The sequence below is a fragment of the Lepisosteus oculatus genome, chromosome 27, assembly GCF_040954835.1.
Source record: "Lepisosteus oculatus isolate fLepOcu1 chromosome 27, fLepOcu1.hap2, whole genome shotgun sequence".
Taxonomy (NCBI): domain Eukaryota; kingdom Metazoa; phylum Chordata; class Actinopteri; order Semionotiformes; family Lepisosteidae; genus Lepisosteus; species Lepisosteus oculatus.
This window is the reverse complement of record NC_090722.1, coordinates 9402263-9425827: the sequence shown is the minus strand read 5'-3', so window position 1 is coordinate 9425827 and position 23565 is coordinate 9402263. Positions and strand designations below refer to the sequence as shown.

General features: G+C 42.9%; 1 protein-coding gene across 6 annotated transcripts in view; it reads right to left on the bottom strand.

Annotated features, from left to right (window-relative positions):
* Positions 1-15763, bottom strand: part of fli1rs (Fli-1 proto-oncogene, ETS transcription factor-related sequence) — a 35321-nt gene extending 19558 nt beyond the window's left edge. For 2 of the 6 annotated variants that reach the window (XM_015336584.2, XM_015336588.2), the window contains exon 1: positions 15166-15490. In XM_015336584.2, the coding sequence (XP_015192070.2) occupies positions 15166-15291 (126 nt within the window). In that variant the 5' untranslated portion in view covers positions 15292-15490. Of the gene's footprint in view, positions 1-15063; positions 15491-15601 lie in introns of those variants that run through there. The other 4 variants (XM_015336583.2, XM_015336585.2, XM_015336586.2 and 1 more) reach the window with 3 other exon arrangements.
* Positions 15764-23565: the final 7802 nt, after the last annotated feature.

Sequence of the window (23565 nt, the reverse complement as noted above, 5' to 3'; positions counted from 1 at the left end):
ATGCAAACTCCACCCAGACAGCACCCAAGGAATTGAACCCAGGGTCTCAGCACTGCAAAGCAGAAATGCACTGCCCCTGACCATATTGAACCCCCTAAATTACTCTCATAGAAGCTATGTCAATTAAAATGAGAAGTCAATGTTTCTATTGGAAAGTGCTACATAGAAAACCAGCTTTAAATGAAAAATAGGAAAAAAATCCCTGAACATCAAATGTTTGATGAATATTAAATCTTAAAATAAGCCAAACGCAGAATACCTGGATTGAGAATATAACTAGGCAGCTGGCGCACATACCAATGGAGAGAAATGAAAGTCAGCATAAATGCACACAGCTCACTGGAACATGATCCAAAAACAAGTTCATTATGGAGAGTTTTTCAAGTCAGTGATAGTACGACTGCATGTTAGACACTGAAAATGCACGTATGCACGCCCTCATTGACAAATCATTTCAGTGTCTATTGTGCAGCTGGACTATGACTGAAATAAAAAGCTCTTCACAGTGAGCCTTTTTTTGGATCATGCCCGACTGAGCTGTATGCATTTTTATAGTACTTTTTTTCTGTGTTTGCACCAGTTGCTTAGTTATATGCTCAGTCCAAGCATTTAAAGCTTTCACATTGATCAAACATCTAGATAAGCGTGTTGGGGGAATTCTTTCCCATTTTTTATTTAAACCTGGTGTTCTGTTTAGTGATATCCACTAGAATAATTGTTCTAACGTAGATTTTGAATTATGAAGAGTTTATGTGTGACTCAGGTGAAAGTTGCTTTGCCTACATGACTACCTGGCAAAAGAGGAGAAGACACCCTTTTTGATATCGGCCATGTTTCTTTTGTGCCGTGTAAAACAAACGTCTATGGCCATCATCTGCCACCTAAGAGCAGTGGCACTGGATGTTTGTGTTTCTGATCTGTGGCAGGTTAGCAAACACCACAGAGGACAGCAGGACATTTTCTGTTATCTCCTCCGACAAGATTTTTAACCATAGTAAACTTATGGTTTATGGGAATTGATGTTATTCCCCTAACACAGTCATACCAGAAATGTAACAGTTTTGCACAGTCTGCATATTTTATATTCATATCTACTGTAATGACAAAATAAAAAAGTGCTGTTTTTTACAGGGTGAGAGGCATTGAATTTTATCCTTCTGCTGTGGGTGATCCTATAGTTTTCCCCAAACAATTCCTTAAGTATAGAACAGTTCCAAGGAGCACGCTTTCTTCCGATTGACGTTTCCGGCGTTCAGGAGAGGGAGTGCCTTGAATGAAACACCCAGCTTTGCTTCAATCACACAGAGAAATCAGCAGCCTCTGAAATCTCAGGAAATTTTGTTTTACACTCTTCATGCTACTTCATGGTAGAAACTTGTAAAGTGTGAGAAAGAGCCTGTGTGGGGTGTGACTCCTTTCCTCCAGAGATTTAATCAAGTTAACCACATGAATCTCATCCAAACAAGCTCACAATAATTTGCAAAACTACGTCTTTAGAATACCCAGCTTTCACTCTGAAACATACGGGGAAATAAAGAGATCAATATGTCTCCACACACCCAGCCAATCCTTCAGTTGGATGAATAAGGACAGTAACACCACACTCTGGGTAGATTAGGGTAAGGGCAACAATGTGGAAGACTAGTTAGGCTCCTATTCCTGGATTGTTGTGGGCTCACAAACCAGGCGAGACGGCGCTATTGTATCCTTAACAAAGTACTTCACCTGAATTGTTCCTGTATAAATTGGTGCAATTAGAAGTCACTTTTCTAGAAAGGTTGCAACTGAATAAACTACTAACTAAGGAAGATTAAGCCCAGCAAGAAACATACTCGGTTGCACGGCATTTACTTGTGCAATACTTCACTGGGCACCACAGTTTTCACAATACTCTTTTTGTAAAGTTTATATGGGGCCCAACTCGCTCATAACTGTTTTGATATAATAATCTGTAGAGAGGGGCATTCTAACATTTCCTGATATATGAGCCGGCAGCGTTAGTTTCTGAGTTTATCTATATCCAGTAGGGGTCGAATGTTAGGGTTTGAGGGGTACACTGGTATCATGGAACACAGTCATATTTCACACTTTTCTCTCTGGCCGAGAACCATGCTGTGCTGTTTCATGTGGTTTCTTTTCTTAGGGAAAGGCTTATTCCTTACAGTTCAACATGCAGGCTGATGTCAAACCAAACTTCATTTTTATAGCTCATCTGGTTCCGAATGCAACTGATGTGCCAAAGCATCGACTGTCTGTTTCTTCTCATCGTTCACTGTTCATCCATCCTTTCCCTGGCTAGGACATAGTGGAGGTGGCCGTCACAAGGAGCAGGTGTGGGATTTTTGGGGCTGCCTGCCTGGTTCTTGGATCGGAATATTTTAGGTCCACAGAGAAGTGATCATTTCATCTGGTCCTGGAGAGCCACAGCCCAGCAGATAATTGGAAGTCCATAAGCTTACTCACTGAAACTAGTGGTCTGCTATGCCAGTTGAAAGCAGTTAGTGATTCAATTATTAAGAGTTAGGAAATAAGAATAACTGTTTCCAGATGCTTTTATTTAAAGTATCGCATATAATCATGGTGGACAATGCATCAAAATCTATTGTGGAAAAGCACAAGCTACAGTTACTTGCCAAAAGCATATTCACAGCCGTGCACAACAGCCAAGAATTTGGCATATTGGAAGATCTAATGAGCCACAGTAATTTGGCTCAACTCATTTGGCTGAGAGTTAACCTCCTCGCCAGTGGGGTGGAGGAGGGAGGCAAAATATGTATGTGAGGGGAAGGAGGGGATGTTTATAGTGTTTAAGTGAGAAAATGACATAAGGTTCAATTTCAAATTAGACAGCAGAGGGTGATTGAGCTTGACTGCTGTTATTCCTCCTGAACTTTCATTATAAACTCTCATTTGTGACAGAGAGAGTTCTGGAACCAGGCAGTCCAGCATAAAGCCCATTTCCATAACCACTGGATCACTGCAATTGCTTAATGCAGGACCTCCAGGCCCCATCAATAAGAATCACTGCACTTCTCTTTCTGAATAGACAGGACTAGTGAGCTGTATCTGCAGCTAACGAGTGCTCATTTCCCTACATTTTGCAAAAGCAAAGCGAAACTGTTTAAGGGGACTGGGGGGGGTGATCAAGACTTGTTGTGCATGTAGACCCAAAGAAGATCAGTGCCACTCTGGAGGAAGACATTTCCTGCCTACGTTTTAGCACGATTTAGATCGAATCATGAGCGGAGCCTCTGTGTATGCACTTGTATGTGCCCGCACACGCGTGCTCATCTGGACACTTCTTCCAGCGCTTTAGAAACCCTGTCCCGCTCAGCAATAATTGCTGTGCACCACTCTCAACCAAGAAGTGAAACAGCAGAGAGTGACTTCCAACCACATACAACACAGGAAGGTCAGGGCAAGACACTGCAGAAATCCTGCCCAGCCAAGGGCTGATTCATGCTTCAGAAATGAGAGGGCAAGTGACAGACTTTAAAAGCAAAATAAGGCACCTTCGATATACGGTGATCTTGCACTTTGGCCATATTTCTTCCTTGTGTGTTTTGTACTAATTGCGATGAACGTGTTGGACTATGATAAAAAGAAATTATGGAGTAAAGGTTAGGGCGTTGGTCTCAACATTGCAGTAATGTGAGCTCAAATCTTGGACAGGGCTTTACCGTTGTTTCCTGGAGAGAGATACTTCACCCAGTTGAACTTTTGGATAATGCCCCAGGGTTACAAATTTCAGTCACTTTGGATAAAAGCATCAGCTTGTTAAAGTGATTAATAATGATAAAGTCCTATCCTGGTAAATCTAACTTAGACATTTTGGAAATCAGATAAAAACCACTGTGCAATATGATAATAGAATGGATGACTTTCTGCTTTGCCCTTCTGTGCACTTGTTATGGTTCATTTTGGTGCAACTTGGTCTTGGATAAACCTTTGGAAAGTGATTCAATACAAAGCAAAGGATCTCATTAAGGCCAGCATAACCATGCAAATAACCCAGAATCAACAGTAGCATGGCCTGGACTTGATACACTATGTCCATCACTCTCCAAGTACTATACAGATAAAGCTTTTAGAAAGAAGATGCATAAACCAGACAAAACAAATGTCTTTAAAATAATTTACATATGACCCTCCACTACCTTCACAAACAAGCTTGCAAACACACTAACCTGACCGCTGACACCACAATCACTTCCTGATCTGAAGAGTTTCAGTACTTGCAGGACACTATTTTGATTCCATTCTGTCCTTGATAAAGGCTCTCCACAGCAATATCAGAACACCCATCTCTGTGTGTAGGCAGTTTGTTTTTTCTGTGCTTTTATTTGTGCACACGACTTAAAAAACAAGAGCAACGATCAGAATGGTTTTGCATGTATTTAGGACTTTTTGTTCAGCTGTGTAGCTATCAGTCAGACCATCGGATGGGCTGTTATCAGTGCAAGGTCAGCCATTTGGAATTTGGAGGTTGGTAGCAGTTGTACCTCCGAGGAGATTAAATGGCTCAGCAGGTACCCTCCCCCAGTCCATGGTCTGATCACAAACATGCCGGGTGTTTTATTGGTATTAGAACACGTTTCCAGCTCCAGTTGCACCAAACACCTTGGGCTCAAAACACTTAGGGTTAAATTTGTGTAGAAACCAATGGAAGGTTTAAATTTCAAAATGTTTTGACTGTAGGACATCTTAACTTTAAATTTGCACTGTGTTTTAACCTTGTTGTCCTAAAGTCTAAGTCTTGACAAAACACATCTAAGTCTTGACCACACATGCACATTTAATACCTAAAGTGGTGTATGGAGCCTTCACCTGTCCCTTCATAGAAAACATAAGTCAGTTAAGCAAGGGGAGATGTTTCTAAGTATTGGACGTCACATCCTCAGGTTGCTTTTTGAAAAAAAAAGCTCTAGAGTTAGGGACTAGGAGGAGGCTGAGAGCAGCAGTTTGTGTTGTGCTTGTTCAAACATGAATGGATGTCCTCAAAACCTCTCTGCTATATTTGGCTAAGCGCTGTCCAATCCTGGTTCTCATCCCATCCCACCTTAAATAGATAATTGAAGCCTTAATTGATCTAAAAAGTCGCTTTATTGAAATAGCTGGGATGGGACACAAGATTGGGATTTGATTTCCCCTACAAAATACAGCGATGGAAGCTCAGATGTGTTTAACATCTCAGATGGGCTTGGCTGCAACAAAAACCTAGACCAGGATTGGGAACCATTGCCACAGTACGTGCAATCACATTACTGGACAGCAAGCATGTCTACTTCTTCAACACCATCACTTGCTGCCTCCTGCTTTTGGAAGGTCCTGTGGGCAAACGCATAAGATCTACAACAGTGAAGAATTGAAAAAGGAAACGTTTTAATGCCAATGTGCTGTAGCAAAACCCCTGCTCCTGGTGTATCTTCTGTCTGTAATAAATAAACTCTTTTCATAGAACTCTTTGTTTGATAAGATCTTTCAGAACGGTTTTGGACTCTTGAAGAGTTCATGTGCGTCTACTCTTCCACTGCCAAGACAAACTAAAACAGTCTCTATAGGGATCTTTGATACTTGACAGTTACAGTGTGTTTACAAATTAATTACCAGAAACCAGAAGATTTGCTTATACAGTTATAGGGGACCGTAAATTCACTTCAGTGCATTGAGCCTGGATTGAACATAGTGGTGTTTTTGCTGAGTATTCTTGGCAAAAATACAAGTAATAAGATACAATCAGTTCATGTTTATGTGTTCAGTTTAGGAAAGAAGATGTAAGAGTACTTCAGTATCAGCATTGCACTAAGAGCAAGACAATTCAAATGATGCAAAAGGATCTCACATCAAGCACAGCGATTCAGAACCTGGCTGGATCTAGAGTAAATCAGGCGATGGATCCCAGATCAGAGGGCAAACTACACTGCACAGTCAGAAAAAAAGTTACGAGGCACTATGCAGAAGCTTTGTTTTGCAGAACACCATACGAAAATAATTCAACCATCTGCCATCAATGCGGATATCTCAGCGAGCTGTTGCGTCCTGGCGAAAAAAAACCATCATATTTGCAATATTTTGTGATAAAAGGAATGCTACAATTTGTGGGCGGCTAACTATTCTGTTCCAACACAACTCAAGCCAAGGCACGCAGTTCTTTCGCACAAGTATTCTGTGTGGAATCTGGTTAGCAATTTAAAAAAACCTGCAGCCTCTATCGATGCAGACTGCACTGTCCTACATACTGTACTATACAGAAAGTTCACAAACACCACATCACATGCTTGGACTTTTTAAATTCAGTGCACAGGGCACCAGGTGAAATTTGTTCTGCCATTCCTTCAGAGGCTATAATTGAACATTTCATACGCTGAAAATTAAATTAATTGTTGAATTTTGGGGTCAAAGTTTAGCTTTAAGGAGTTAGGCTTTAATGAGCATTGACTGCATTGCAATAGCCAGCTTCTCGAAAGGAATTCTCTACATTTCCTAGAACTCATTCCACGTGTACAGAGCCGGTGCTGTCTTTCCATGGGCCCTGGCACAGACATAACAGATATGAGAGATATGTGGCCATTCTGCTGGGGTGGCGTGTCCTTTCTGTTTGGGGGATCAGGGGAAGGTTGGGCCATTCTGCTTGGGAGGGAAGGGGGATAGGCGTGGCCATTGTGCTTAGGAGGTGTGTCCTTTCTGCTTAGGAGGGAAAAGGGAAGAAGCATGCCCATTCTGCCTGGAAGGTGGGGTGGGCTTGGCCACTAGGTGCAGGTCTCCACCAAGCATGTTCCTGGGAGCAGTTGTCTTCTTCATTTGCTCTAGCAGTCCAAAGACCTAATAGTAGGTGAACTGACTTCTGGAAAAACTGGCCCTGATGTGAGTGGGTGTGTCTGTGTATCTGTCTGCCCTGTGATGGACTGGAGTCCCATCCAGGGTGTACCCTGCCTTGTGCCTGTTGCTCTGCATTGGATGAAGCAGTTGGTAAATGCAAGGAGATGATTAAAACCACCAAAATATAAAGACCATTAATATTTTGTGAGTCTAACATTGTGTGACTCTCAATAGAAACTTATTCTCCTGTCTGTTCTGAGCATTTCTGCCTCACTCTCTTCTGTAATCCCAGTTTTGTTCTGCATGCTTCTGTTGGGCGTGTAATGTGACTTATATAGTGACTTAAATTATTTTCTTCCTCATATTGCACAACCCATCTCCTTCATCACTGTTGGACTCCTTGTGCATCCCGTTGGCTGAGGGCAACAGACACTGAGGGGACTCAAGTCCATCAAGTCCAGTGACAATCAGAATGAAGCAGAGGGCAAAAGTGGACACTGTGGCAGTATGATCAAGAAATGAACATGACCCAGCCATGTTATTGAAGCTGATACCCTTGTATCTTTCAGAAACCGGCCAAATTAAATACTCGGCTCAATTCGCTGCCAATTATTAATGATTATTAATTACCAGTTAGGCTCCATCATCAAATAGGATAGAGGAGCAGAACGGTCCCCTCTGGTTTGTAACAGGTCTAACATCCTAATGTCCCAATAATAGAAATAACAATCCTGCCTCTTTCATGCCGCAATTAAAGACATTATCTCCCCACTCCCCGCGGTCATTCAAAAACATTTCAATTATCCCAGCTGATTTGTTCTATGAAAGCCCTCAATCAACGGCACGCGCACAATCTCAGGAGCTAAAGCCAGCTTTGCAAGTCATGGAATTTACCCAGGAGTGGCACCAAAGAAACCAGTGAAGCGGAATTTGTACTAGATGAATAAAAGCACAACACAAACCAGAGCTCTTCCATTCATGACGTTACATACAACTTAGGGTTTTTTTGCAAAAGCAAACCGCCCTATTGAATGTAAAACATGAAAAATCCGTAGAACAGAAGAAAGTGGAGACTGTTCAACCCATCTTAGACGTTTAGTTACGAGCAGCGGATGATCTTCACAGAGTTCCTGGAGGGCACACAGGAGTTTATTTCCCACAGCATGGCTAAGCAGTGTGTGTCAGGCCCCTGTGATAATTTCTCCATCAGTGGAGAAAGTACACTGTAGCACAGAATCAGCTCTTTCTAAAGAGCAGCTCGGCACCTGACGCCCTGCTGGACTGGTTCATTCGGGGAGCCTGTTGAAATGATGCAGCAGGAGTTCATCACAGCTGGAGGAGCTGCTCCAGGGCTCAGGCCTGAGAGGGATCAAGGGCCAGACCACACGGGTCACCCAGGGGCTTACTGTTATGAATGACGTGTCCGCGAGAGAGAGAGAGAGAGAGGAAGGACCCTGCTCGTTGTTCTGAGAGTTTCCGAGGGTTGGAGAAAAGGAGGAGAACGGAAAGGAATTCGATGGCTACTTATCCAAGGCGCTGGGCTGAAGTCGGAGTCAAAGGACGAAGGCCAGGGGTTCAGTCAAGACAAGGATACCTCAGTCAAGAAGGACGAGGTCATTAGTGTGGTCGGATCATTGATCAGCACGCTGGCGCTGACTGGAATTACCCCTCTCTGTGGCCTGATTAGCGAGAGGTCATTTGCGGGACAGAACACAGTTGCTGGTGGACGTGACACTCGCATTTGCATCAGCTTCAACTGACCTGTCCTGCAAACCTGCTCGCTTTCCTTTTATTTCACGGAAGAACAGCCAGGGTTGATGTAGAAGAGCTGGGGATGTTTCATTCTGGTCACAAATGTTCGATAGCCCTTTTCACTTTCCAATCAGTTTTTTTTTTCTAGCACATCTTACAAAAACAAGAAATTAGGACTCCAGATACACTTGCATCCCTTCAGCACATGGGCTGCAATTCATCCTAACTCTTACTGGAAGCACTGGGCAGACATTCCAAAACGCCAGGAATTTAAACAAGAAATTGTGAGTATTTAAATGAAACCGAATTGAAAAACTGCATATAAAGATTACTGGGACCAGGACCAGTGTTAGTGAATTAGAATATTGTTCATTGCATTCCCACTGCAATTCGTGTTTGATGAAATGATAGATGGTAATTCAATTCTGTGATCAAACGGCGTAGAGTACACTGCACAAGTACAATTAACTTCACTTGCTAGACCTTATCCTTATGTCCTGATTAAGTTTTTGTATAGCATCAGCCCTTATTTCAGCTATTGAACAAATTATTCACCCATCTGAACTGAATAGGTCATTTCTTTCAAGGATTAATGCAGGTAATAGTTTAATAACTCAACCACATCAAAACTCTTATACCAGATTTAAGGCTGTGTAACAGATTTTCCAGGAGAGCGATGTGTGTGCTGTCCATTATGATTACATGTCAAGCAAGGCATGAATACACTAGATAAGAAACACCACATACCGGCATGCATGAATTGTTAAAATGGATATCTACTGGGTTTATCTTACTCTAGGTCAAACCATTTGAAGCACTATCCTTTGGAACTGAAACACTGCTAGTGAGAGAGCAGGTTATAAAATTCTGAGGTTTGTTGTGCGAGGAGGAGTTCCTGTCTCTAGGGCAATGTAGTCATACTGAAGATTTAGGTTCCTGATTTTTTTTTAATTGTCGCTTTCACCACCCTTTTGCATATCCCAGCTTTCTTTAGCACTTGAGCTATGCGGGCAAAGGATTGTGATGGTTAAAGAAGTTATTCGCGATCTGATATGGTCACACAGTGGGGGTGTGCTGGAAACCCCACAACCAAAATGGGAAATAGGTAATAGAATAAATATAGACGTTGGTTACAAAGCGGTCATGATGGAATAATATCTCAAAAAGTCAGGGATCAGAGTGTGTAACTCTATCTTATTTTCCTCATATCACTGGGGGTGTTCATACACAACCCTCCCAGGCTAACGCTAGAAATTGATCATGCATACTTGTCTTTGTTTCAGGCTTGATTATTGCAATGCAGTGCTAGCAAAGTATCCATATATAATCATGACTTTAACCAAACCTAAGACGCCTTATTGCACATCACCCAGATTCCTTGCATTGGCTCCGTGTGAATTTCATCCATTCATCCAATACTGGGACATGGGAGAGCTGGAGCCTGTCCCAGCAAGCAACGGGTGCAAAGCAGGGTACATCCTAGAGGGGGCGCAAGTCCATCACACACATACACACACACACCAGGGACAATTCCCAGAATCCAATTAACCACCAGCATGTCTTTGGACTGTGGGAGGAAAGCACCCTGAGGAAACCCATGCAAGCCTGAGGAGAACATGCCAACTCCACACAGATAGTACCCCAGGTCCGGCATTGCCCCAGCCCTGCGGGACAGCAATGTTAAGTGCTGAGCCGCCCTGTGGATTTTATTGTAGGATAAGATCCCAAGTACTGCTTTTCACCATTGAGGTCAATGGCTTGGCTCCTGACTACATGGGTGAACTAACAACACCCTACACACCCACTCTGTGCTCTTTCTCTTTGTGCTCTCTGGTCTCTGGCCTTCTTTCAGTTCCTAGTGCGAGGATCAGAACCCAGGCACACCGGGCTTTCAGTTCTGTTGCTCCAGGCCTGCAGGACTCCCTGCCCACGTCAGAACTTGCAAGTCAAACCAGTGGAGCGGCATTTTCAGGTTTTAATCAGGGCTTTCTAATATCTGCAGGAAAATGGCACAAGAGGACCAGGGTTGCTTATTTCTGCACTAGCTTTTCATTTTTCAAGAAAAATCAAGAAATAGGTGCCCTGTTCCTTCTACTGTATGGACTATGGAGTTTAGGAACCTTCAATACTAGCTTTCTCCTGTTTTACCAAAACTGAATGAGACAATGCACAAGACAGTGTGCTTCTGGAGTGTTAACAACCACATGCTGAACAACAGAAGTACACAAGGAATGTGTTGAGGAGATGAGGGAAAGCTGTTTGGCCATTCTGGTTTGTCAGGTTGTTAGTCATGTATTGATCCAAAGCACACATCCAATCCTGTCTTGAACGATCCTCAGGGATAGTTTTTGACAGCTTTGGCCGATCATTTCAGACACCACTGCCCCTTGATGTAAGGAACCTTAAGATCCATTTTCAAACCTAAAAAAGCTCTCCTGTCTGCTCATGTCCCTGTGCTCTTCTTTCAATAAAATACAAACAGGTGACTTTTCCCCCTAATACCTTTTAGGATTTTACATACTCACATAACATCCTTTTTTACACTAGAAATAGAAGCAATAACAAAAGATTCAATCCTTCCAACCTTTAATCAATAGAAGCCATTCCTTGTGGACCAAGTGCCAGGCTAAATCTAAACACCTGATACAGTACATTACAGGTCATTATGATGGAATCAAATACAATGCAAGGCATTATTTGCAATCCTGTTTAATTAGATAATCCAAACGAAGTGATTAAAACCTAGATCGAAATCCAATGCTGAAATGCTCGAAAGAAAATGCTGGGTTTATGAAATGCTGCGGCTAATTACGATGGACTCTCAAATGAAGAGACACTTCGTTTTGCACAGAGAATAGAACTAAAGAGCACCTTCAGTGCATTTTCATTGCAAGAAACTTCATAAGCTGAGGACAGCAAGCCCAGTTGCCAATTGGCGTCGTTATGGAGGTTTGTGGATTATTAAGAGAGAAGGTACAAGATGAGAAAGATTACCACCTACTCCTCTCAGCTCACACACCTATATTCCTGGCATACAGATCCCAGCATAAACTCAAATCAAAATCCTGAATCCATAACCATCCAGTGATATTCTGTATGGAGCGAATTGATGGGCACATTTGTTTGAATCTGTTTTCTGCATTTAGTGGAAGGAAAGCATTTCCAAATGTAGGCGCTACATTTGAAGTGGATGTTCCTGATCAGAATAAGATGCTTCTCTGCTAAACCACTCATAACTCACTCTGTAGACTCTGGAGAGTTGCTCAGAAGTATTAATATGCACACTAGCATCTGCAATATGACAATCCACAGCACACATACACAATGCCAGCCAGCACTTAGACCCTGCTGGACTATTCCAGTGTATTAACCAAGTCTGCTCTCCGGACATTGCACAGCTCAAAAAGATTGGGATTCAAGTGGGGCAGACTGAAGCAATCTGGACATTGCAGGCTTGAAGCCACTACATTCTGGATGTAAGATCAGGACCCAAAATACTACTTCACAAAACAAACGATACCAAAAGATATTGAAGAGTTATTATCCCATGCTTATCAATGCATTTCATGTTTAAGGGATAACGATATATATACAAAAATATGTTTTTGCAATGCAATAATCTGTAGTAATACTGTACAACATGTAAGTATTCAACTGAGCTGAATAAACATTAATATCATCCACTGGCTGCATAAAACAACATATTGTTTTAGTAGCTTATTTGCATCATTCTTCTTAAGGGCTGTGGAAACACAGGCTTGAGAAAAAATAAGTTGCATGTGTATATTTTTAGACTGATTTGTACGCATAGATTAAGGGATAAACAGTAAAAAAAAACATTTATCAATACTTAATGTTTTTCATTAGTATTGCTTGAGTAGGCCTATGTGTCTTTGCACTTGCCCTACTTATCGGAGTGCAAAATCTCGTTAAGTTTTTTTGTGTGTGCCTCTGCAAAGTTGTTGGTTGTTGAAAAAAAAAAGAAAGGAAAAAAAAGCAGAAGTTCTGGTTAAAGCTGAGCTGATTCTGCAAGTGCAGAGAGGAGAGGTACTGTCAGCTGCGCCTCGCTGCAAAATTTGCGGTTTTCACAACATTTTATTTGCAGCAATAGCGCTCGAAGCTCGTTGCTCTCTCTTTTCTGCCGTTAAAAAAATGACGGGGGGTTTCGGAGTCTGAAGGCGTTTGATAGAAAGCGGGATTCTTCGAGTCTTTCGGGCATCTCACTTTTGGAACATAATTAAATAGAAATTAAGCAACAAGCTTTAAAAAAAACACGGTTATGTTGAACATTTCGTTTGGAAACGATTCTATCTCTCTCTCTCTTTTTTTTTCGCCTCGGGGGGGGCTGTTTGCTTTTGGTGTCGCGAGGTTGCGGAAGTTCGGTCAGGAAGTCTGAGGCTTTGACAGGAAGCCTGCAGAGCTCTTGATAAAGACACCTGACGAGAGCATTTGCTCCCAGTTACTATCAATTATTCTTTAAATAACTCTTCCATCCTTGGAAAAGAAACAAAAAGAAAATGTGCTGATCATTGCTCTCCCGATAAAATTCCAACACCCCCCTCCTCCCTCGTCCCCCACCTCGTTCAGGCCTTAGTTTTTTTGTGCGAGTACTCCGTCTCTCTGTCCGTCTTGTGGTGGGGGGAGGGTGTGGTTGCATGTTCGCCTGGTGCAAAAGCTTAGTACAGAAGTACAAGTAAAATCTGACGGTTTAAGATCTTAGTGGTGAATCATAGCGATATCAAATGGGCAGCAACGGTATAAACCAAAAAACAAATGTATTGCGACAAGCAAGCCCGCTCTTTCTGTAGGACAAAAACTGCGTTTCGTTTAAGGGCAATTGTAGAACTTCACAGAACCTCACCCACATTACACAAGTCAGACTGTGTTCGCGAGCAGTTTGACGTCTTTTGTTCTGTGGCGGTTTTAAATAAAAGCAATGACTCTGGCCGTGTCAGGCGAGCTACATTCAAAATACAGGCCGGCTCAAGTTGTTTCAAGTTGTTGGTTGTTCCTTCTGTAAAAGTTGCAGACCTGTTATGGTCTCTAGGAGAGCTGCTCTTTCTGAGAAATGCATTTGGTTAGATTTTGCAGGGTAAATGACTCGTTAAAAACGAAGCGGTCGTAAAACACAGTGTGGCAAAAAATAAATACCGTGGCAGGACAATGGATTTTCATGACAACAAATCGAACGTACAACAGTTAGAAAACATTCCAGTAGCAGAATTGAATAGAATTATATTTAAGGAAACAAAAAGACTTACAGGGTGACCTTTGTAATGAAGAATTTATATTGTGCGACTGTAAAGAGAATGATTCTGTCTCTCAAGTTATAGCATTATATATTTATCTTCTACTGTTTGCAACGTAATATCGTTTAGGACGGTAGCACTAACCTAATGTGTTAAAAACAATGTATCTAAGCAGAGATAATCCTTGATTTTAACTTGTGTTAATGAATACTGGTTAAACGCCAGATTGTGTTTAACACATTGGAGTCTGCATACGGTTAAAGATATTAGAAGTGAATCACAGCGATATGGGTATCACGGCTGAACGGGCAGCACCACGTTAAAAATATCGACGTGAATTCAAGATGGGCATAATCAGTTAACGAGATTTAAAGCTACAGACCTATACGTAGCAATTGTGACCAATTTGTCGTATGATGGAACAATTCACTAATGCACCTTCACGCAAACGAAAACCAATAAATGGCGTAAATAATAAGGAACCCAACAAAATGTACGTACTGCATCTGAATTATTGCACATTCGTTCCTCTGTTACGTATTTAATAGGTCCTAGAAAATCTGAAAATATATACTTTAAATGTAGAGATGTTATTGATTTCGTTTTGCTGGTGTTAGGCAAATCGCATTTGTTTTCCATGAACACGTCTGTCGGTCTGACGCTTCTTAGAAATACTGCATTCAACAATTATTCGTTTAAAAGCCTGCACCCGACCACACAGCGACCTATAATTACTCTGCAAGTACACGGTTTATCGCTGTTCTAGCGATGCGCTTTTATTCAACTCCCGAGTTTATTCAACGGCCGCTTTGTGCGCCGCAAAAAAGGACAGTCCAAAATTAAATTTCAAATCCGTCGTTGCGGAAAAAGACTGTGCACATTTCTTTTGCACATTGCAAGAAAAGCCGAATCAGGAGTGTTGCGCTATTTGTCAGCTGCATTTCTTTTGAGGTAGTAAAACGAATGAATTTAGCAGGATCTGGGTAAGTTAGTGGGTGTCGTCTTTTAAACAAAGAGATAAGGCAGTTGAAATTCATTCGATATTTGGTTTAGTAATGACCAAAAGTATTATTCAACCTTAAACGTATTGCCAGCTTTTTGGCGTCTCTTGAGATGTTTTGTTTTTCGTCTGAAAAGTATGTCACAGCAGAAATACCAAAGCCCACGCCAGCGAGGCCGGCGCCCAAAATAATGAGTAAAAATAAATAAAAAAATCAATCAAAATTAAGCCGTCCGAACTAACCGTTTTATTACTTTTCTCTCTCGCTCGGGGACAGGGGGGGGCGGCGGGGGGGTTTGGGACAATTCAAGTTCAGATCAAACCTAGTCCGCGCCGGACCCCCACCGTCTGGAAGACCCCCGATCCGCTGAAAACGTGGGGGAAAGCTCCTCGCGAGGCCGGTCCCGACGTCGCCTGCCGCCCCAGCCACCTGCCCGGAGCGCGCCCTCGCACCCTCCGAGGTTTCACCATCCTCGCGCAGATTCGAGCGCGCCGGGAGAAAACACACACGAGGCAGGGCTCCTTCCCTCGACACGTCTGGAGACCATCGGGTTTTTATCTGACTCTAAAGCGGCGGTTTCTTGTGTTATTAAAGAGCCGACATACAACCACTAACGGGAAGGAAGAGGAAATTTTGTACGAGAAGGAAAGAGTGGGGACCTCGCATTGCCGCCTCGTCGCTGCAAGATCTGTGTGAACCGAGCCAGTCAGTGGGTGGTTTTCTATTCATTTTAAGAAACTCTCAACGCAAACAGGTAGAGAAGAGGAGATATCCGCCTACCTTAATTGTGCAGTCCATTGGAAATGCCCTGGTGTTTAGATTTCATGAATTGGGTTTTGCTTGATAAAAATAAATACTTTTTGCTTGAGTTGCATCGGCTTCAAGCGAGCGCCCTTTAAGGTTAGGTACAAACCATTGCAACAAATTCGCTGAGACCATACCGGATGAGTACAATTTTTTTTTTCTAAAATTGGGAAGTGAAGTCACACAAAACCATCAAAGCTAGTTTCCTATTGGTGAAAATAAGCCATTTTTAATTTCTGAAACTAGCAGGCGTTGATGCCTTTTTTTTTCTTCTCCTCTGAGCAAAAGTTAAACCTGCCCGTTGCGTTGCGTAAACGAAAATCCACAGATTAAAAAAAATAAAATAAACCAAGCATTGAACTTGACATCTATCGTGACTTTTGGTAGGTCCTTTTGCTGAAATCTGAAATAAAACGGTGAATTGATTAATATCTGGTACAGATGTCTTAATAAACGAATATCCCTGATGCTTCGAGCGATGGCAACTTTTAAAGGCTGACGAATCTCGACATCTTTGATGAAGAAGTCGACTTTGTATTCTGGTTCAGCAAACTTTAATTTTTTTTTGTTTAATGTCAGGTCCCAGAAAGTGGGGCTACTGTAAGCGCATCTTGCAGGTTCCTCTCTGCCCTTCACTGGCAACAAAAGTCAACGCATTCTTCAAGAGGGCAGACAAGGCCAGGGCGTTAAAACTCTCCGTCACAGGTGCAATCGACCAATCGACCATTATCAGTCCATGCAATTGACTTCCACGCGCTCAATGGCTAAACGGCAACTATCCACCCAGCGCCAAAGAGGAGGCAGGTTTATATCCGTGGACAGGAGCTGCACCTAATGCCCTTCGTGGTATACGGTGGTCCTTTCTTTGTTGTCAGAAAAAAAAACACTTTTGACCAGTCCAGCACACGCGCGAGGCCAAGAAGCAGAAACACCCTTTGCGGTTGTTGCGTTGACGGCCAGGAGCAGAGAAAACACATTGTTGTTCCGCCACGGAGGCGGGAAAGATCAATATTGCCATCGAATACCAACGTCCTTTCAAAAAAAAAACAGGACCTTGCGTTAAGGGGAGTGAAAAACCAAAATGACAGCAAATCACAGTAAAGATGCTCAAATCTAAACAAAAAACACGGGAGAAAATTATACACGCGGATATCTACTTTATCCATTGGGAGCCTCAGCCCGGCTCGACCTGTACATCGCCCCAGATCAACATTTTTCGGATTATGGACGAATACGTTATTGAAGAAAGGCAATTCGTTCGATTAACTTAACTCTGGTCGTCGAGGGGGCGAAAGATCTTTTGATATTTGTTCCAAATGAGTTCTAGACTTGACTAAGTGAACAACCCTGTCTGTTTAATGGTACCAATTTTGATTGGTTTAATGATTTAACGTCCAACTCGTACCTGTTGACGACTGTGTAAGCGTGAAGAATTGACCCAAAAGTGATGGATATACAGCGGGGTTTTTCCAAAGGTTCAAGCCGAAGGCCCAGTTCGGTTTTAAACCGCTGTTCAAAAAAGAATGTTGGTTTCATTTTACATCTTTACAATCCTGTTTTTATCTGTACTAAAACCCCCCCAAAAAACTGAGAGAAGTCGCAGGAAAGAACAACTCGATGCGATCCTGAAACTCTACATCGCGGAAAGCTGAACCCGCGTCACTGAAGCTTTGTTATTCGCGGTCGGCTTGGATTGAAACTGCGCTGTCCGCGTTTCTGCGCGAATTGTCCCGTTGTCGACATTTTCTGAGTCTGTCGGCCTTTCACGCGAAGCTAAAACCTTAATTCCAATAAAGTCCTTCGCTTTACAGAGCTCTAACCGACGGAAGTGAAGGAGGCAGTGCTGTCCCGGCGCCTACTGTACACCGGCGTCGGTCATTTACTCTTGGGGACTCTTGTCACTAGTGCGCTCTTCTGCACTTTGCGCCACGCGCGACCTGCATTCCAGAACAGCAGCTGTATCACTCTGCGACTGGGAGAGGTGTTAGAGGGACCAGTAGGGGGCTCTCAACCTGCGGCCTGTGTGGGTCCTAAGCCCCCAGTATAGTCATAGAGACACTGTAAAAAAGGCCCGGTCCTTTGCATAAGACATAAAACCGGGGTCCTGACTGTCTGTATCCCAGGGCATTTCTCGACATGAGTAGGGCTGTTACCCAAGTGTCCTGGTTAAATCCCCCCTCCCCCCTAGGCCTTTACCAGTTATGGCCTCCTAATAACCCCCGTCTCTGAACTGCTTCATCACTCCGAGAGCTGGTGTGTGGGGAGCGGACTGGCGCATCATCCAGGTGGGGGTACACACTGGTGGTGGTGGAGGGGATCCCCATGACCTGTAAAGAGCTTTGAGTGGAGTGTCCAGAAAAGAGCTATATAGTGTAAGCAAGTATTATTGTTATTGGTGTTATTAATACAGTATCAGGGTCAAACGCCTGTGTGTAGGGAGGGGTGTGTGTAGTATTGTTACCAGTCAAGCCGTGCTTCTCCTAGGAAGGTGAGAGAAAGCCGGAGCACCCCGGAGACAGCAGTGCTCCCATCCTCCAGGAATCCAAAACACCACCCGAGAGCAGGAGAGCACTGACCTCCGTGGCATCACAACACCGCCCCCGAGCACAGCGCGCTTTGGGAACGCCTGGAAATAGAGGAGTTCAACGATAAAGAGTTGGCATACGCAGTGTAATCCTGCCTTAAGAAAACGCTTCCAGTGCCGTGTGACCGGTACGCCACACCGGAATACTTCTTGGTCGTAATTCAATGAGCAGACAAATGTCTCAAGCTGTCGCTTTCACAAGGGTCTGTGAGCTCATGAGGTCGTATACAACGCAATTCTGCTGCAACAAAAATATATATTGCAATACGGAAGGCAACAAAACTTTGTGCAAAGCTTAATGAACAAAGCGCGTCATCGTTACACGCTCAATTTAGCCTTTGTTGCAGGCAGCCACAACATATCCATTACATCTGTGCTGCTCCTATTATTTAAAAGAAAATACAATTTATCGCGCATTTCTGTGTTTTTACTGTCTTCTCCGTGTTGACACTGTTAATCTGCATATGACCAGTTATATTATTAAGCATCAGTGGCCGTGGAAAGGGGTGTGAGCAGAACGATTGCACAGCCTCTAGCGCAAGGGTGATTAATCCATTGTCAGCGTGACTCCCCGGAAATATTTCTCACAGGCGAATCGACTGGACCCTATCGAGATTCTCGACTTTCTTCCCGTTAAATATGATTTCAACCTCCGAGACTCCTCTGACCGTCGGTTGCGTTTTTAGCAGGGACGCACACGGAACAGCCCGACCCGAGTTAAACTGGTCTCCGTTCACGCAGTCCGTTACAGGTACCGAACTTGTACCGAGCTCCTTCAGTTACGCTGCCCCCTGGAGGTGCAATTTCAAAGTCATCGTGGGGAGAAAGACGCTTCACAGAAACAGATCGCTTTCAAATTTGCTCGAGGTTTGCCCGTCAGTTGGCGTTTCTTTTTCTCTGTCCGATTCTTTGTGCTCTTCTGTCTGTTCGTGAGGAAAGGGGGTCTCACCTGTTGTGTAGTTTCTTAGTACTGTCATCCGGTATGGACGATTTGACCAACTCGGACTTGTTATTCTCTTTAACTGGAAGCGACTTCACTAAAAGTTTCCGAACTTGACATCATCTGTAATAACGGGTGAAAAAAGCTTGGTTGTCAGCTTTAAAACCTCAAGAAATTACAGATTTCATTGTAGTAGCAGGCAACAAAGTTGTTGTTGGATAATCCTAAACTAATGCAAAAATGAATTTCAATGCTTGAGGATGTGTATTACTGTGCGCTCCCTAGCTTGACATGAATTGTATGAAATGATACAGAAAGCAAAGACAACATCACATAAGATTTATGTTAAAGGGGAAAGTGGGTCACAGAGAGACAAACAATTTGAGATTCGAAGAAAATAGCTACAGCGCTGTCATTTTGTGTAAAAAAAAAAATCTGCAATTATTCGATTAGAAATTCGACTTGCCAGGTCTTCTGCATTCAGAACACTTTACTGACCTACTCGAATCAGATAAACGTTTTTTTTTTTTATAAACCGCAACCGTAAGGAGTCACATTTATCAAGCAATCTCATACTCATTCTCCATGTATTGGTCTGAGTTTTCTTTTACAATTGCAGGCTTTGCAACGAAATATGTGACTTATTAACCGACATTGTTCAAAGTAGAAAGACATGAACATGATTTCTGTTTTGTATGAGCATTAGCTCCATATTGCTCGCTACCTTATTAGACACTTCAGTTGTACAAATAGAATTACATACTGCACCCTGCCTGAAAACACTTTGAGACTCTTTCAAAACTTCCTGCATGTTGTGTTATATTATCTGCCGCCCTGCTTGACCTCGGCACACTACAGAGGGGCGATGAATCGGCCATATACACCATCTAGCAAAAAAAAACGTTAGCGGCCTTTTTAAACAACAGAAATATTTAAACCTCAACGTGCTTCACTTTCCTAGGCTTTCAGAGCAAGAAGAACATCTGGTTTTATCCCACCAATACAAAGATTGCGTGTTCGTTTATTCTTGAGTTTTCATTCCTATTTATTCCGCCGTGGTTTATTTCCTTCACTTAACGCGTTTCGAAGCAGGGATAGCGCATTTTCGTGTTTAGTCCAGCAATTGACCAGGCTTACCCTATGAAATACAGCTTTGTGATCGTTGATTTGAGTACCAGTTTACAAAGATCACGTAATACGCTTGTCTACCGGACGGTCGTCAGTCAGGTTGGAGAGTTAAATTTAGCCCTATGAAGGGACGAAGCTGAACTTGTGGTATTTCTCGCACTTACTGATATGAGAAGATGAAAGTTTGTTTAAAATCGTCTTCGACAGGATGCCAGCGAATAACATTGATAGGTATTGATGCGTGTGATGGCTAGCAGGGCTAACACATTGATCCGCAGGCGCATGCGGAGTCGAATGCCTGGTCTTTCGGCACCAATATTTATCCCATCAAAGGAAGAATGTTCGATTGAAAAAAAAAGGTTATAGTCACTCCCTTTAAATTAACCTTTAAAATTCCGTGAAGTCTCATCTCGTCTGGATGAGCATCAGAGAGCCACAATAAAATAAAATGTATTGTCTGTGTTTCAAACGATTTTCACCGTTGTACAACTCAGAGCCGGGGAATTTCTTAATTGAATTGCATCTTCGAAGCTTCGGTTTTAAACGCAAGAATCGAAGCAGAGGAATGAAGAGGCAGATAACGGCCTAGTTGTAAATTTAGATTCAAAGTGACCTTCGTATTGAGCAGGGAGATATTCAATTTTCTTGCGTCCATAGTTAAATGGGAACACATTCGTATTTACAGTGATGATCTGGAAACCCTTTTATACTTGTTTTACTGTAGCAGACCTCGAGATACGTTTAGAACAGAAACATCCCACGCGTGATTTAAACGCGCATTCTTCTGCTGTGGACTCCTGTGCCCGAGCAGCACAGCGACAATCGTGGCTCTGGTGAGCTGGAGAGTAGCTAGGGCAGAACAAGACCCTGGACAGACTGTGTCCAGACTCGAAAAATAAACGTGCTCCCTGTGTAGACCACTCCAGTAATTTAAGATCAAGGACGCTCTACTGTAAAGACCGAAGCCTCTGTTGGCCCAATTCGTAAGCCGCAGTTCCTTCGTTATCTGTTTTAAGTCGGAAGTTTGAATTTAAGCAGTTTCACTTTCTTAACGAGGTGTAAAAAGACTTGGGACTCTGGAACTCAGGTGCACTTGTGAAACCGTACCACACGTTAAAGTCGAAGATCTGACTCCAAGCGCCAAACAGGGGTGGAACGAAGACATTATTAATAATGATAAGTAACAGTGATGACGAGGCGGAGGCGTGTGGTTTTAGTAGAGTTCATCGAGTTGGAGAAAACCAACAAATTAACACAGCTCTTTAATCACAACCGATCAATCGGGGGCGCAGATACAGAATGTGACTGAAAGTCCGGCCGGCCTGGAGAGGCAGAAGACGCCGAGGTCACGAAGACGAGGACTAGGAAGCCTGAGGAATAAATCACTGGGCTGTAACTTGACTCTCGAAGTGTCTGTCGGGTCTCAATCACGACTCGAGCCGGCCGCTCGGCTTTGCCAGATGTGATTTTCCGCGGAGGAGAAACAAGCTGTTTGTTTATAAAAGGGCTTGCCATCGCCCTTATCTGCGCTCGCCACTCACGCTGTGATTTCGGACTTTTTAACAGCCCATTGTCTGAGAATGACCCTCTTGGGCCGCTCTCGTTGCGCAGACAAACCCACGAAAACACAAACAGTGCGGTCTAATTAAGGCGAGTTCCACACGGCGTACGTTTCGGGAGTCTTTGTTGTTCAATCTGAAAGCACGATTTGAAAAAAACAACATCGACGCCAGTTTCTTTTAAAAAAGGCCCAAAATAAACTCAATGTTTTTCAAAAGGCACAAAAAAAGTCTGGTACTGTTTAATCTGTGTTTTGGCAAACAACTTTCACGTTAGATCTACCGTATAACATTATTTTACTAATAACTATTTACCGGATGCCCCAGGAATTAAATCCGAAAAGTTTTGGCAGTAAACCCGCAGTTCCGAGTGCACGTATTATTGATTTCCGTCTGGATTTTAACTAATTTGAAACAATTCGCAGTTTCTATAGGCAATTATAGGATATTGTGTAACCACTTTATATTAAATGAAATGTATCATAAAACATAATAATAATTTATTATTCACATTGGTGTATATCTGTACGAAATGTCCATTCAATTAGTACTGTACACCTCTCAAAGAGACATTAATGCATAATAAACAGCACTAATTTTAAACTTTCAGTATATACGATACTGCGCACATTCATCAACAGTGAATTATAGATTACGTGGCTGAACTGTCTGCCTTTAAGCGACGTATATACTGCTTGTTGATTCTAATAATAAAAGCGTTTAATTCTGGCGTCTTTATATCAGTCTGTTTGGGGACCACGCAGGGGTGAAAAAAAAATCTCGCAAACTGCTCGAGTTCCCCGAGTGCTGACTGAGCGCTATTTGTACGAACAGGACTGGCTTGACCTTCCTTTACAGAAGATCACGAACGCGAAGGGACGGGTTGGAAAACGCGAGCAGGAGAAATTGACTTCCTATCGAAAGTACTACAACGAGAAACGCAAAGCATTATATAGGATATAAATTATTATTAATAAATAATAATAATAATAATAATAATAATAATAATAATAATAATAATAATAATAATACTATTGGATTGGTGATTAGTATCGGTAGCAGTAATTACTCTTCAACTCTGCGTAACACTGGTGGAATTATAAAATTAGAGCTGACGAAAATCTCGGCTTTTGCGGTTGTGGACAAAGTATGCCAGCGAAGAGCCCAGACCATGAGTGCATGGTGTCCTGTCCCCCGAGCACAAAAACCTACAGTTGCGTAGGTGACGATACGACACAGGACGGTCGTGCCGTCCTCAGGAGAAGTCGAGCTGCTACAGATACGCTTCTCCCACAATGCGCTTCGAAGCCACAAAAACCCCAAAAAGCCGCGAAAGATAAGGTCACGAGGCGTTAATGTCCTTATTAGTGGTCAAGCCGTGAACCCAGCTGATCGGCTGTTTGCGTATGCGTGCGTGCGTGCGTGCCTGTGTAGTGATGAATAAAAATAAGAATTTAATTTAGGTGAAACAGTCTATTTGCTTTGTTATCTCCCTGGCCCGCGCCTCGCTTAGCAGCGCCTTCGCTCGATTAGTAGGGAACCTGCCGCCTGTGCGCCCTGCGCCTCCCGCCAGATGTCGACTCGGGCTTCATGGACACACCGCAGTGGGACAAACACTCATCCGAACTTCCCTTGCTTTGAAGCCACGAAGTTGGCTTTCTGCCGCTGGCTTCCTCTAGCCTTGAATGGGAGGTATTAATATATATATATATGGAGTCGTGGAAAGACA